The sequence below is a fragment of the Benincasa hispida genome, chromosome 11, assembly GCF_027475165.1.
Source record: "Benincasa hispida cultivar pf3 chromosome 11, pf3_genome.v1.1, whole genome shotgun sequence".
Classification (NCBI taxonomy): Eukaryota; Viridiplantae; Streptophyta; class Magnoliopsida; order Cucurbitales; family Cucurbitaceae; genus Benincasa; species Benincasa hispida.
In genome coordinates this window covers 3,016,007-3,032,332 of record NC_143488.1, presented here as the reverse complement: position 1 = coordinate 3,032,332, position 16,326 = coordinate 3,016,007, and the positions used below count along the sequence as shown (strand labels likewise).

General features: G+C 32.5%; 2 protein-coding genes across 2 annotated transcripts; one reads left to right on the top strand and one right to left on the bottom strand.

Annotated features, from left to right (window-relative positions):
* Positions 1–3,881: 3,881 nt before the first annotated feature.
* Positions 3,882–8,447, top strand: LOC120090308 (putative serine/threonine-protein kinase PBL19). The gene is made up of 4 exons (XM_039047884.2): positions 3,882–4,792; positions 5,492–5,752; positions 7,387–7,509; positions 7,691–8,447. The coding sequence occupies exons 1-4, from the start codon at positions 4,442–4,444 to the stop codon at positions 8,159–8,161; spliced, it is 1,206 nt and encodes a 401-aa protein (XP_038903812.1). The 5' UTR covers positions 3,882–4,441; the 3' UTR covers positions 8,162–8,447.
* Positions 8,448–9,147: 700 nt separating this feature from the next.
* CT-BMY (chloroplast beta-amylase) lies at positions 9,148–11,968 on the bottom strand. Its single transcript, XM_039047882.2, has 4 exons — positions 11,259–11,968; positions 10,925–11,135; positions 10,611–10,721; positions 9,148–10,259 (listed from the first exon to the last, which is right to left on the bottom strand). Exons 1-4 carry the CDS (start codon positions 11,765–11,767, stop codon positions 9,474–9,476), a joined length of 1,617 nt encoding a protein of 538 aa, XP_038903810.1. The 5' UTR covers positions 11,768–11,968; the 3' UTR covers positions 9,148–9,473.
* Positions 11,969–16,326: the final 4,358 nt, after the last annotated feature.

Here is a 16,326-nt window from a genome sequence, read left to right as displayed (position 1 = left end):
CAAATTTGGAGTTTGAATGAGATTTCTATGTTTGAATCTTGAAGAATTACATTTTAATGAGTTCTTTCATGATCTCAACATCAGATATTTTTGGTGTTGTTAGGTCGGTCCTTTATTTTGAAATGCTTACATCACTTTAGTTTGTTAGGAGGTTAGATAATTTTTTTTTAATAAAATCTATTTTAAATACCAATAAAATCTAAGTTGTTATGATTTTAAAAAATATATATTTTTCAAATAAATTAATGGTAGATACTATTTAGGATATTTTTGTAATCTAATAATTAGTAATTAATTAAGTCCGAATTAGATTTTCTATTTTTCGTAACCTAAAAACATTTTGTTATTTTCCAAAATGATACTCTAGAAAATGCTATTTCTCTTATTAGCCCATCTTTAAATCCATATACACTTAAACGAAAGACCTATGAATTTCAATATACCACTAGTATAAACCAAACTTTGGTCTCTAAAGGCCTGTTTGTAATCATTTTGTTTTGAAAGTTAAGTCTATTAAATACTATTTTCACTTCTAAATTTCTTTCTTTATTATCTATTTTTTACCAATGATTTAAAATTCAAACCAAATTTCGAAAATTAAAAAAAAAAAAAAACAATTTTTTAAAAATTATTTTTAGGTCTAATTTCCATTTAGTCTCTATGTCTCAAAATTTAGCATTCTTATCCTTAAATCTTGAGTTTGATTTTCCTTTGATCCCTAAATTTCAAAATGTTACATTTTTAATTTTGAGTTTTGATTGTTGTTTTCATTTATTCCTTATGTTTCAAGATTTATACTTTTACCTCTTATTTTTCACTAAATATTCATTTTTATTGTCCTTATTGTTAATGTTAACTGATTTAATTATAATTGAATTAATTTTTACTAACATTTTAAATTAATTAATTGAAAGTTAACGTTGGAGGCATATTTAAATCTCTAAGATAAAGAGTTTGATATTGAAACCTAATAACCAAATTAAAACTAAACATAAAATTCAATGGTAAAATTGTAAAATTTTTACAAATGTAAATTAGTGAAAATGTAACCATACGGAACCTAAGAACTAAATGAAACCTAGACTCAAAACGGACTAAAAAGATATTTTTAGACTCAAAATTGACCAAAATGTATTTTTATTTTTATTTTCTTTAAAAAATTTGATATATTTGTAAATTAGAGGGTTTAACATTGATATTAAAGATTTATTGATATCTTTGCTGTCTTTTATGAATGTTCTTAAAACATAAAAAAATGGCATCTATTCTAGTCTAATATAAATAAAAATACTAATAACAATATCAATAACATACTTTGGAAGTAAAAAAACTTAATACCTAAAGGTCGGTTTGGTAACTATTTGATTTTTTTTTTTTTGGAAAAAATTAAGTCTATAAACATTACTTCCACCTCAAAATTTCTTCATTTGTTATCTATTTTTTACCAACGAATTAAAAAACCAAGCTAAAATTTGAAACTAAAAAATAGCTTTGAAAAACTTGTTTTATTTTTTGAATTTGACTAAGAATTCAACCATTAAACTTAAGAAAGATGCAAATTATGGTAAGAAATGGGGAGGGAATAGGTTTAATCTTCGAAAACCAAAACAAAAAATGAAATTGTTACCAAATAAGCCTAAATAAATATTCGTTTATATTGATATTTTATCGATATATTGTCCACATATCTGTAGAATTGAAATCTTGATATCGATATCGACATTGATATTTTAATAATTGTGTATGAGTTTTTAAATGAGCAAACTAAACACGTACAAAAGTAAATATGAGGGGTAGGATTAGGGGAAAAAAATAAGTGAGAACAAGTATGTTTTTTTTTAAAAAAAAAAATTACTTTCTTTTGTAATTTAACCCAAGTAGAATTAAACCAATAAGAGGGTGTTTGAGGTGAGGAGATGAGATGAAATGAATTGAGATATGAACTAACCTTATTGTTTGAGAGGCCAACTTTGTATGTCACAAACAATTTATACCATGTCCATCAATAGTGCATTCAGCCCTTATCACCACCAATGCCTCATTGCCCAATTTCAGCGACCACGCGACCACCTTTGACGACCAACTCCGACAACCACCTCCGACAACCAACTCCAACAATGTGACCAACTCTGGCAACATCCAATCACCATTGTTGACAACCAACTTTGAGGACCTCTGATGGCGACCACTCCACCAACTTCGATGACCATTATTTTAAATTATGGTTACTATAAATTTGGCCTTTGTTGACACACTGTCTTTTTTTTTTTTTTTTTTTTGTTGACACTTGTGACATAAAACTGTCAATAAAACCTTAATTGAAAGATTAAAAATAACTATTAACTTAAAAATACATATAAAACATCAATAAATGTTTATATTTTTAGTTGAAGCACAAAATGTCAATTAAAACACATTTGTTGATACAAAAGTATGTAAGATCCATCAAAATGGTGAATTCTCAATTTTTTGGTTGGTTTATAGTATTTTATAGTCGTTATTTATAGTAACTTAACATTAATAAAATCATTTTTATCATGTAAGAAATCAAACAAACATGTATATAAAAATACTTTTGAGAAAAATTTGTCACCCACCTGAGTGTTTTTATTTTTATTTTTTTAAAAAAATCAAAGGTGTTAAAATAAAAATGACTTAACTAGAAACGTCACAGGCACAAATTTATAAAATGATTGCTTAAATTAAAAAAAAAATTGAAATGCATGATTCAAAACTATACTCTAGACCTCATTTCCTAAAACTCTCTCAACCGTATATATGTGCTTAAAAAACAATAAAATAAAGTGCAACCTATAGTTTATTCGAAATATATGTAGAATTATTGAATAAAAAATATATAAATAAAAAAAACCATCATATAAACAAATTATTTGTATATAAAAAAAACTACACCATATATCCTTACATGTGAATTCAATTCGGCACAAGCCTTAAAAGACCTGTTTGTTTCATAAGTTTTCCTATGGAGTTTCATATAGACATTTAATATATTTGTTTGTTTAACAAAATTTTAGTTTTTAATACTCATAATATTGTGATCTAAGGGAACTTCAAAATCCATTTGATGTGGGTATTTTAATATTCGCAAAAGTGAGATGACTAATAAAAATATAGCTTAATTAATTAATAAATTTATATCAATTATTCATTATTATTAATTTTAATTAATTATTAAATACAAATATATTAATTAGACTTAATAAATTTCAACTAATATATTTACGATTAATATTTTATGTTATCTTAACTATTTAATAGAAATTATTATTATTAGGACGATTATCAATATTCTAATTGATTTATAATAATTTAATTATTTTAATTAATTAATTAATTAATAATATTTAATAAAGATTTGATATAAAAGTATTCATTTGTTTGGTTGATTAAATAATGCTAAATTTATTTTATGACTACAATAATTGGTCTCATGTATTTAATTCTAATTCTAATTTCTATATATAAAATTTATAAATTTTTATTGAACACATATATTTAAGTTTGAGATAGTAATTATCTGACATAATTAAACACAACTATTAATTATTTTAGACATCCAATATCTAAATATTTAAAATCTATAGTAACACCGGAAATGGACTCCAAAGTTATAAAACCCCAAATCCAAATCCCCTCGTTTGAAATGAGTAAGAAATTAAGCCAGATATAAGCGTCTTTCTTTGTTCTTACGTCTTAGCCTTACAGTTTGACGTATTAAACAAAAAAGAATGGGCGCGTTCAAATTTCAGTCGCAATGTTTTGGCATATATGAACAAACCCACCGCGTTAATGTGACGTTATGATGATTGCAAACCTTATTTGATTGATCCCACATTTGAAAGGTCTTCTCTTCGGTCTTTGCCTTTGTGGAAATTCTGGTATTTTACTTCTGTCCCTTTCTCCCCCCTTTTCCTTTTCATACACGATACTTGCTTTTATGCCTTGTATTTTAATCATCTTTACCATCGTTTCCGTCCTATTTTCTTCTGTTTGCCACTTATTTGCACGAGGGTTTCGCCTTTTCTAGCAATCCCTTTTCGATCTCGTTTCCAAATTTCTACTACTTCACTTTTATTCTCTTTTTTAGGTCTTGAATCCATCTGGGTTTTCTTTATTTGTTCACATCCTGTTGCTCAAATGTCTGTTGGGTGTGTTGGGTTCCTCTGTTTTGCCTTCTTCTCTATATAATTGCTTTTCTTGCTCTACTCTGTCTTCTGGGTTTGTGGGTTTTTCTCTCATGGGGTTCTAGTTCTTTCTTGCAATTTTGAAATCCCTTGTGTGTGTTTGTTTTTCCCCTCTCCAGGGTCCATTGAATTTTTTGTTTCTCGTTGAATTTGTGACTTTCTTACTTTTGACCATAAGAATTGGCTTCTGGAAGAGTGTTTTTTCATTTCATTTTTTATCCTCTGGCTTTTGAAAGATGAAGTGTTTCTTTAATCCCAAGGGAAAATCCAAGTCCAAAGGGATATCAAAATCCGCTCCAGAGTTGAACCAAGGAGAAAAATCAGACAAATCAGCCAAGAAAAATGGTTTCAGACCATCCAATTCATTACCTTCAAGGAGTATTCCTGAATTGTACAAAGAGAAGGAGCACAATTTGAGGGTTTTCTCTATCCAGGAGCTTGTTGATGCAACAAATGGCTTCAGCAGGATGTTGAAGATTGGGGAGGGTGGTTTTGGGTCTGTATACAAAGGAAGAATTAAGCCCACAACTGCCAATGGTGAACCTGTTGTGGTTGCCATTAAAAAACTCAACCAGCATAGCTTGCAGGTATTGCCTTCTTTCTCAGTTATTTCTCTCTCATATCATTCTAAATTCCCTTGATACATTTCTTTTGTCTGAATGCTTTGGAGTGGACCTGGGGATTCAATATTTTATAAGCAATGTCATTAATGATATAATAATGTTTATCAATATTCTAATCATCTGCTTGTATAGAATATAGAATATTCTATAAGCAACATATTAATCTAAATAATGAAACTGAAAGCTAGCTGACTTTCTCTTTCATCTTATGTTAGATGCATTCCTGGATTTGTGCTAGTCTTTGTTGTTTGGTTGATATTTATTTAGTACATTTAGGTGTCAAATTAGTGTCTCTTGATTTATACATATCGCTTATGGGCCGTATTTTTGTTCTTAATTTTATCCTTTAGAATATTGGAATGTTCTTCTCAAATCAAGGGCCATTGTAAAAACAATTGAAAACAACTCTGGAAAATGTACCATCCAAACAGATTTTATTTAACATATTTGTGGTCTTGTGGGCTTGGCTTTTTATATGCCTTTATATTCTTTCATTTTTTTTTCTTTCTCAATAAAAGCCATTGTTTCTATTAAAAAATGACCATTAAATTTTATAATATGATCTAAAAGGTAATTAGATTATTTCTAAACAACATGAGTTGAACTTTGCACTGTCTATTTGTTTAGTAGCGTTTCTTATAATTGAGTTCTTCTGTTGTGTAGGGTCATAAAGAATGGCTTGCAGAAGTTCAATTTCTTAGTGTAGTTAGTCATCCAAATCTAGTTAAACTTCTGGGTTACGCGGCTGAAAATGGTGAGAGAGGGATTCAGAGGCTTTTAGTCTATGAGTTCCTCCCAAACAGGAGCCTGGAACACCATCTTTTCCTAAGAATGTCACCAACTCTGCCATGGAAGCAAAGATTAGAGATTATCATTGGTGCAGCTCAGGGCTTGGCTTACCTACATGGAGGATTAGAAGCTCAGGTACAGAAATTTAGGTGCATTGGTTTTTGTTAGTTGACCATATCATTAATTTCAAATTTCGGTTGGTCTCGGAACTTTTGAGCTTAAAAAGTGTGTTGGTAAAATTTCTTGCTGGCTTACTTACGGCGTTGGAACTGAAGTTCCTGTCATGTGTTAGTAAACTAGGTAATATAGTTTTGGTTAGTGGACAACAAGAACCAAATCCTTGAGCATCTCATTACATTTATAATCCACATTCAGATTGAATTGGACAATTTATTTAGAATCCTAATTAAAGGAATTTTAACCCCTAGTTCAGAGAACTTAGAGCCCTGTTTGAGAGTGTTTTTTGTTTTTGGTTTGTTATTTTGAAGAAATTATGTTTGTATATGAACTTTTTTTCCTTTTAGCTTTCAAATTTTTGTTTTTGTTTTGAAATTTTGATATGATTTTAAAAAATGCAGCTTAAAAGGTGAAGAACTCTAAACATACGAAACAGTCAGTAAACCATGGTAGAAAAGTGAAAACCAAATATATTATCTAATAATGACTCAGATATTATAATTAAGGTGCCATTTCTATAGGAAACCATTCTATGACCACCCATAAGAGGTACAAAAGAGGAATTTGAGATCCTCCCTCGAAGCCAAGGTGCTTACAAAAAATTAAATAAATGAACAAACCAACCAATTGACATGAATAACATGTTCATAACATTATTATGGCTAAATTATGAAAAATATCCCAAAACTTTGTACTTTGTTTAAAAAGATACTTGGGACCTAGGCACTTCTAATTGTGCAGGGAATCAGTATCAAGTACGTGACTAGAAGTATCCGTTTTAAGTTTTCAGATGCATGTGTTTCTTTCGAGATATGTGAAGGGGACACGTGGGTCATTTTTTCCCCAAATTTAAGCCTAGTCACTTAAAACCTCAGCCCACAACCTATTTTATTTAAAAGGCCGATTAAATTTGGCAACCCTGAACAAATGAAATAGGAAAAAAAAAGAGTAAAAGAAAGAACCCTAAAGGCAATTAGACCTTCATTCTTCTCTCTTAATCACGATTCACGGCACCCTCCCCCCTTCATCTTCAGCTTTATTCTTCAATCTTCATCTTTTATTCTTCATCGTTGTCTGCCCTACACCCGTCACCTATCGTCCAACCACCACTCAGCCTCGCCGTCGTCACTACTCTTTTTATTTTTTGTTTTTTCCCTCCAATTTTCACCCTCTTTTTAATTCTACTTTAATATAACTTAAAATTAGTATTATAACACTAATTGGCCATTATCATTATTTTGAAAAAAAAAAGGAAAAAAAAAAATACTTATCCTTAACATAGTTGTATCTTAATTTTCTAGAAATTGACTTATCATTGTATCTTATCGTATGTGTATTTGTGTCTATGCTTAAAAAATACCTTTGAACTTTTAAAAGTTTCAAAATTACTCTTAAATTATATATATATGTATAAAAAGGCTAAAAAGTACCCGTACCATTAGACTAAGAAGCACGGACACAGTCATAGATACGGCATACCAATTTAAAAAGACTAGGACAAGGACAGGTCGAGGATACACTTTTTTTAAAAAATTTATTTTTTAGGATATATAAATTTGTTGAGATCATTTTTTGCTTATGTAATTGTGTAGGTGATATATCGGGATTTCAAATCTTCGAACGTACTATTGGACGAGAACTTCAAGCCTAAACTCTCAGACTTTGGTCTTGCTAGAGAAGGACCAAGTGGTGATCATTCACACGTTTCTACAGCGGTACGTATAGTAGCTTAGTTGCTCCTAGTTTGTACATTATGTATCTCATACAAAATATATCATGGCAATGGGATGTGAATTAGATGTCTCTTTCGCTGGATTGTGCCTTTTTTATGCTTACGTTACACTTGCACCTGTATTGTATAATCAAATCTCAAATGGCAGTTTCTTTGTTTGTCAGGTGGTTGGAACACAGGGATATGCTGCTCCTGAATATGTTGAAACGGGTCGTCTAAAGACCCAATGCGATGTATGGAGTTTTGGCGTGGTTCTGTATGAACTCCTCACGGGCAGACGAGCATTGGATAGAAACCGCCCCATGGGAGAGCAGAAACTTCTACATTGGGTGAGACAATTTCCAGTTGACAGTAGTATGTTCACCATGTTAATTGATCCTCGACTCAGAAACCAGTATTCCTTGTCTTCCGCCCGGGAAGTTGCAATGTTGGCAGACCGGTGCCTAAACAAGAATGCGATGAGTCGGCCAACAATGACAGAAGTAGTTGAAAGCTTACAGAAAGCGCTACTAATGTCGGAAGAGAAAACGGGCTCTAGTAGTAGTAGTAGTCAAAAACAGTCTCCTGGCGTCCTGTTATCTCCAAGATTTGTTGATCAAAAGCATGTCATGGTTAAAAGACGAGGAAAGGTTTGATCTTTGGAATAACTTCACTTTGGTTACTGACTGAAGTATCACACTCTTCAGGATGAAGTATGAAAGTTTTGACCTTCTGCAATCCCCAAAAGTTCATCTTTTTTTAGCACATTGTCTTGGAAAGGTTTGATCATGTAAATCTTGTCCAATTCACAGAGAAGCTATACAATTGTTTTTCCTTCTTATTTTCTTCTTGTTACTGTGTGTTTGGAATCAAGAATAGATCTTTGAGAAGGTGTTATAAATCTGGTCTACGTACCATATAATATATCATTCTTGCAATTCATACTCTCTTGTCTCGATTCTCTGTTATGCTTTAGTGTGACAAAAACAAATGAAAATGTAAGAGAGGAGCGAACAAAATTTTTAACGTTGCTATATTCACGGGGCCATGCCCAGAGAGTCAAATTAGTAACAAATATGATAAGTTACACTTCAAAGAAAGAATCTTCTTCCATTATACTACACAATGGTGGCAAAATTAGTATTTGCCATTTCTCTTATATTTTTACTTGTTCAAGTAGGTGAAATAGGACCAGGAACAACAAATCTCTTTATAATAATTATATTTACATTTTACAAGTTCGTTATCACGAGTAATTCCTACAAAAGATTGGACTAATGGAATATCCTAGAAGGTTACAAATAGTTTGAATGAACTTAGTAAGGTTTACTAAAGTTTAAAATTACTCTTCAAGAAGTTTCTTTACAATACCTTTCTTATAAGAATGTTGAAAGGGAAAATTGACAAGTCTTTGAAGCAAGAATTGCTTGGAATGCTCTTGAAAATCTCCCTTTAGGAACCTTCCAAAGATCTTCCCCAAAGTCCTTCCCTATATGTGATTAGCACAGCCAAATTGCTCAAAATTTGTATTCCACTAGGAGCCCCTTTCATAATCTTATTAGACTTGAGCTTAGATTGAGCCTATTTGATGATTAGATTACACTAATCCAATCCTTCCGTACCAAGAAATGTTGGACTATAATTGAACTAATGAAGTTCATTGTAATTTACAACTTATGAATATGTATATAATTGAACTACATATGATTTTGGATCTTAGAAGGTTTGTCCACTTCATTCACTTACCTATATTTATACATAGATCCCTTCTTGATCCAACTTTTTTTCTGAGGGACTCAATAATTACAATTTTGGAAGTATAAAGATTACCTCATCACAAATAAAAGTATGAGGGTAAAAAGATTATAAGAGTTTTGACAGTAAGTTTATGGCTTTTCTATTCTCTTTTTCTTTTTCTCCCTTTTTTTTAACTATCACACTATCATAACTATGTGCTTGTTTTCATTTCTACATCACAGCAACCTCCTTGATCTTCTTCTCCTTGATGAATCCAACATGAAGATCACTGCCACAGCAGTCGGACTCTGGAAGTTTCCGGTTTCGACCACCTTCCGACATACTCTTTACGAACTCGACCAAGTTTCTCCAATTGTTGGGTTCAAAAAGGTTCTTGTTCATTCTCAAATAAGTGAATGCTGCCAAACCATTTCCAGATTCTGACCTACTTGTGGCTAAAATTTGCTCATAAGCTGCTCCATCATACCTTTCCAATGCATTTTCACCAGCAAGTTCAGCCTTTGCATCCCTTGTAGCCATTTTCACTTGTCTAACCAATCCTTCTGGTGAGCAATTTGCATAGCCAGGCTGCTGTCCATCTCTCATTTCCATACAGGTGAAGTTGAATACAACTCCATGTTTAGCCAACATCTTCGCAATAGGCGAGTAACCGTCTCGGTTTCGAGTGTTGTAGTACCCGGCGGTTAACTCGGCAGCATGGGATCGAGTATTGTAATGCCAGTGAATTCCAGCTACTTTTGCTGATAGTTTTGCACCAGTTCCATGGAAAATTCCCTTTGCAGCTGCTAGTATTCTATCACCGTGCTGTAATAGCTTGCTCGAGTACCACGCGAGGAAGAATTCACCATATTCCGTTTTCCATGTTCCTTCCTTTTTGAAGAAGCCAGTATCTTCAGGGAATTGGTTGTATTGACCAGAATCATGAGGTCCTCCACTGCTTCCCCAGTCTCTTTTTCCAATGGCCTCTGCTGCTGCCTCAAGGGAAGCTCTCATGTACTGTTGAACGCAGAAATCACATCATACTTCGTCAAATTCGAAACCGATTAACCGGTAGAAAAATCATTCTCAAAAACCGTTTTCCATTTCTCAGAACTAACTACTTCTCTAAAAGTTGTTATCCACTGTTTCTCCTCATCTTGTTCTCACTAATAGACTATTCAAAGATTGAACCACAAGTTATGAATGGTTGGATAATAACATTTAACATTTACAATTGTGTAAATCAAGTTGCTGAACATCCCCTAGTTTGATATTGCTGTAGCAGGATTATCCTGTTACGGTTTTCTTCCGAAGAGAAGTTCAAGATTATTACGAAACAAGAAGTATATTGAGTCTATCATGCATTACCTTGTCATAACATTGGAATTCCCCAATTCCTGGAAATCTCCAAGTCCCATTGCTCTCTGGATAAGATGGATATCTGAGTTCCCCACATGGACCAGCCCCAACTTGGACTTCCTGCAAATGCAAATGTACTTCAAACGCGTTCTAAAGACGACTTAAATTCTAACTATGTGACCGAGTCGTGCTCGGTTTCTGAAGCTATATCATTTCCAACAGATATAACTAAGCTAAGCTATCATGTTGCAGGAGGATTAAGGTGTTCGGCGCGGCTAAGAAGATAAAGGATTAAGAGAACTAAATGAATTATAGATCCATACCATGATAACTTCTCCCAAGTAGTCTCTAAATCGGTCCCGAAAACTCCTCATGTAATCAGCATAAACTTGGATTGGTGTTCTTCCTCTAAGAACAGGTAAAGAATCACAGCCCAATGAGATGTATTCCGGATTCCTCCTGCCTGATCTGTCAGTGTAAACGAGATCCGGGTTCTTGCTTATTTCTTCAAGCACCCATGGTGGTAAAGGAATGCTGAAAGATGAAAGAGAGAAGGTTAACCGAATTTCACAAAGTGGAGAAGGATTAGGAACTGTATACAACTGAGAAAAGTGGTTAAAAGCGAGAATCCGAAAAGCTTGGTTGGATTATCTTTACCTGCAAGAATCTCCAACATTCCCTCCACACTGATGAAAAGACATAACTACTTGGAGCTTCAAGCCATGCTTTTGAACCATCTGCACAAGCTCAGCATAGCCTTCCCAATTGTATTTCATAGGTCCATCTTTCTCTACCAATCCCCACCAAGCATCCACCATAACTCCTTCCACACCTGCACTCTTCAACGCCATTAAACTTGCATTCATCGCGCGAGGTTTGTTCAGACTTCCTCCAAGAGTAACCGTGTCAAGTGGAAGCATAACAAACACAGGAACTCTCAAGTCATTTGTGTGATGATTCATAGAGAGAGAGTGAAGTTTCTCCAACTTTTCACTCCCTCTTTCCATCTTAGTCTCCTGTAGGGAGCTTCTTATTCGAAGACGGCTCGGTGGCTTCGCTTGCTTGAATGAGATGATGCCATGGAGATCTTCAACAAGGGGAGCCTTTATGATCTTGGTATCTTTCAGATTGATGAACGATGTCGAAGAACGTAATGTTAAAGGCATTTTTTCTTAGAATATCTTGGAAAAAATAAGAGAAGGTATAGAAATGTATCAAGAAGCTGCATATTTATGAACAAAGATCTCTCAAAAAGTTTGTACACTTTTCAATTTTGAAGCTGACAACAAAGCCTGTGGGCTCACATTCAGAAGGAAAAAGTACATAAAATCAAAACTTGTTGGCTTTACCTTTTCAACTTCATTTTCGAAATGACGCAACTTTTACTTTCATTTTATTCCAATTGTAGAACTCAAAATCCCGAGTCAAGACCAGACATCCTAATACAATGCTTAACCAGTCCATTCCCAATCAACCCAATTCATTAGCAATATGCATTCTTCATTTCAATCATATCTAATCAATAACAATCCAAAGGCAAGCACCAAACCATTCTAAATAACAAAACCGTGTCCAAAAAATGTTCTACATTTCCCTTTTCACTTTTGCAAGTTACATATCTAAGAAATCTCAAAAGGGTGTAATCTTGGTTTAATTTGTTTCTTCAAGATTCTGTTTCACACCTGAAAAAAATAGCTGCAAAATCTGATTCATTTTAGAGAGAAAATATCTTCAAAGTGCTAAAATCTTTCTGATATTTGTTTGGGGACCAATAACTGTGAACTAAACTTGTCTTGATCCAAGCTTTAAGGCTTTCTTTGGTAACCATTTGGTTTTTGATTTTTTAGATTTTGAAAATCAAGCCTACAAACACCCTCTTCACCTCTAACTCTCTTGCTTCGTTATCTACTTTTTACCCATGTTTTATAAAACCAATCCAAAAAACTAAGAAAAATAGTTTTTAAGAACTAGTTTTTATTTTTAGAATTTAGTCAAGAATTCAACTCTCGTACATAACAAAGATACAAACTACTATAAGCCTATGAGAGAAAATAGACTTAAATACCAAAAGGGCCTAATATTTTAGCTAGTCTCTAATTTCAAGTGATTATTGTAGCTCTAAAACATCTTCTTCAAAGTCTATACTAAGAATTTTGAGAGATATAAATGACTAAAATATCTTACTTTTTGCTTCCATTTTCTGCTTTTTTTTCCTTTTTTGATAGACCAACAAAAAGGCAAAAGAACAAGTGGAACTCTCTCAATCTCTCCCTAAAGCTGAACTATATCTCTTCCTCTGTTAAGCAATTTGCTTGGCCAAAACTTTGTGAAACCCCACAAAGAAAGTGATTTTGTGGACTATGTTTCTTTTCTTCACACTCTATTATATGTGGATGGAAAAAAAACCTTTGGAAATATTGAATTTTTATTGGTATTGGTTGCATTAGGATAAGAAAGACTAAAAGAAAGCATCTTTCAGCTATGTACACACTACACATGTGGCTGAAAACAAATAGTTCTCTTTCATTTCTTGGTTTTAAGTGTTAAAAAACAATCATGAAAAATCCCCTTAGTGACCCACTCATGTAGGATTCATAATTTTCCAACTTTGCTTAATGATAGGCTTCCAAGGAAATGGTAATATTGAGCAATGTGTACAATGTGGTGTTGAGATCAAAATCATATCTACAACAAGATATCTTCATCATTTTGTTTTTTTGGTATGAAAATTATCAAAGATACCCATTAGAGCAAGGTTCAAGGAAATGCATCCTCAAGGTTGAACCTTTCTAAATTTTGGGTTGATTGTATAATTTTGTCCCTAATGTATGTGTTTGAAGTTTTTCAATTAAGTCCAATGTAAAATGATGATCCAATTTTTTAGGGGAAAAAATGGCACTTTTGATAAGGTGATTAGTTGTCAATGTAGTAACATTTTCAATGGGTCTATTTCTTTAAGTATCAAACCATTCTAGGCTAGATTGTGTGAGGTGGGTAGGTTTTTGTTTTGTGGGTGGAGACACCCGACTTATAGGTTAAATTATAAAAAGATATTCTTTAACGTTGTCCTTTGTTTAAAAAGTACCTCTATTCTAAAGTTGTACTCTTAGATCTTTCATAAACATCTCAATTTATTAGAATGATAGATGAAAATTGGGACATGAAATGGTGAGAGACTGACTTAGAACATAAATTTCAACCCAAACACCACTACACTATTCTAGGTCTCTAGTTTTACCACATTTGTTTCAAGCCTCAATTTTCATCCGAAACTATAATGGGTTTCTACTCAAAGGGTAGTTTGAAACATTTTCTTAAAGATGAAGTGTAATAATATTGAAGCTTTTGAAATAATATGAGTATTTTTAAAAACAAATGACATATTTACGAGTTATTTTTTTTTTATTTTTTTTTTTATTTTTGTATTGTAGCCTAATTTAAAACCTTATGTTTTCAACTAAACTAATAAAATGTATTTTAGGATCACATCCTTAATGCATTCACTAAACATTTAGGTGAAGTAGAACTCAATTAGAAAAAAACTTAATACATTATACTCATGAGGGACAAAATGATAATACTTAGCCTAAAAGTTTCAAGAATTTTCAAACATTGGAGTCCAAGGTAATGTTAGGATGAGTTTTATGTTGAACAATCTTTTAACACCATTCTCAAACAACGTCGAAAACCTCTTTATCGTCCGTTCCAAATTAGATGAGTATCTCTAATATAGAAAAGAAAACAACTAGGAAAATGCTTCTTTCTTTTTTCTTTTTTCTTTTTTCTTTTTTTTTCTTTAGTCCTACAATTGCAGAGTAGGGTTCAAACCTTTGGCTTTTGAGATGATAATTAGTGCATTTATCCATTAAACTACGATCAAATTGACAAAGAAACACTCTCTCTTTTATGTTCACAAACAACACTATGTTTGCTCTTTACTCATATCTCTCTCTTGTGCAAGAAACTTACCTTTTATTATTATTATTATTATTAAAACAAAGACATTATTTCCTTGAGGTGTCAGGTGACTTCAAGGCTTATTATTGTTTTTCTTTTTAATCTTATAACTCATGAAAATGAGAGTGTGAATATGAAAGATGGAGACCAAAAGATTCTCATTGTGTTGGCCAATTAGATTGCAAATTAAAGGAAGGCAGAAACTTGGATTGGGAAAGATCCAAACTTTGATTTTGATAGTTTAGTCTTTTATTGTAGAAGAGCCTACAAAGCTGAGCTGTGGCCATGTAATTGTTAGGCTAACCATTAGATTTTTATGTGGAGGCCATTAGTTCTTATCTCTTCAAACTTTTTTTTTTCCTTTGCCCTTTAATGAAATCAAAAAAGAAAAAATGAGGGGGAAAAGAAAATAAGGTGGAAAGAGAGACAATAGAGATGTGTAAATAAAGCTAACCACTTGAGACTTCATTTGAGGACCAATGACATTTTCCACTTTGGGTAAAGGAAGAAATAATATTATTTTTCCTGTTTTTTAACCGTTCAATTATTTTTGTTGACGTTTGAATCTCGCATGTATTCATTGTCATTGCAGACCTTTATGGGCTTGAGTCAAGCCCACATCACCTAGTATGGTCTTACTTTTTGAAATGACTTGCATAAAATTCGATGTCTAAGTTAGTACAATGAGTGAATAGTTCAATTAAGCACGCAAGAAGGAAGATAAGGATTTTTGTTTGGAAATTACTTACTCCTCCCCTTTGGGAATGTTGAATGGGAATATTTATATCTTTCCTTTGAAATCGTCTGTGGTTAGTGTTAACTTTGGCGATGTTAAGATAGTTTACAATGTTTGAGGCTGTAAGACACCTCATCGAGTGCTACTCGGTTATTTCTCGACTAATATATATTTACTAGTTCGGCTAGTCGACCCAGAATCCGAGGCTCCGACTTTTCTCTTTTGAGACGTGCATTCCTTCCCATTCCCCTTGAGTTTAGGCCCACCCATCCGTGAAGACGTGGACTTTGGGCCTTGACTGGAGCAATCCTCAACAATCTTATGCTAGAAACTTTACGTTCTCTTTTGATAATCATTGTTGTATAAATATATTTTTCAATTTCTTGTGTTTAAAATGGATGATCGTAATCTTGAAGAGAATAATGTTTAAAATGAATTTGTTTCTGTTGAAAACTAAGAAGAAAAGTTAGTTTTGTTTTACTTTTTGGACGAGGGACAAGACAACTATAGTCTCTTCCTTTTATATAACATTGGGTAGGAAATTCTAAAGGAAAATTGTATGATCCTATAATGTTTTGTATTGAAACATTGTTGTAAGTCGTAAGATGTTTAACAATCCAACAAACGAACATCAAATTTTAAGCTCGTGAAAAACAAGTTTAGTTTTCGATCATAGTATCCATGTTCCTTTTACATTTTGAACTAATGTAGCTGAAAGTTTGAATATGGATAAACACAACCACCAAAAAAAAAAAAAAAAAAATCATAAAAACAAAATGGTTATAAGATATTCTTTTCATCTTTGGTTATAATAGATGTCAACATAAATTATTTTTTTAATGAAGAAAGGTAAGTTTACACTCCCAAATCCTCATGGCACTCAAAAATATACTAATTTTTAAATTTTTAACCCTTTTTTTTCCCTTTTTTGGTGGGATGTTAGTGTACAAGTCTTATACTCAAGATCTCAAGGATCTTCATTTTAGAAGTTTTCATTTGGCCCACCAACTCTGTTTTCACATTGAATATTGC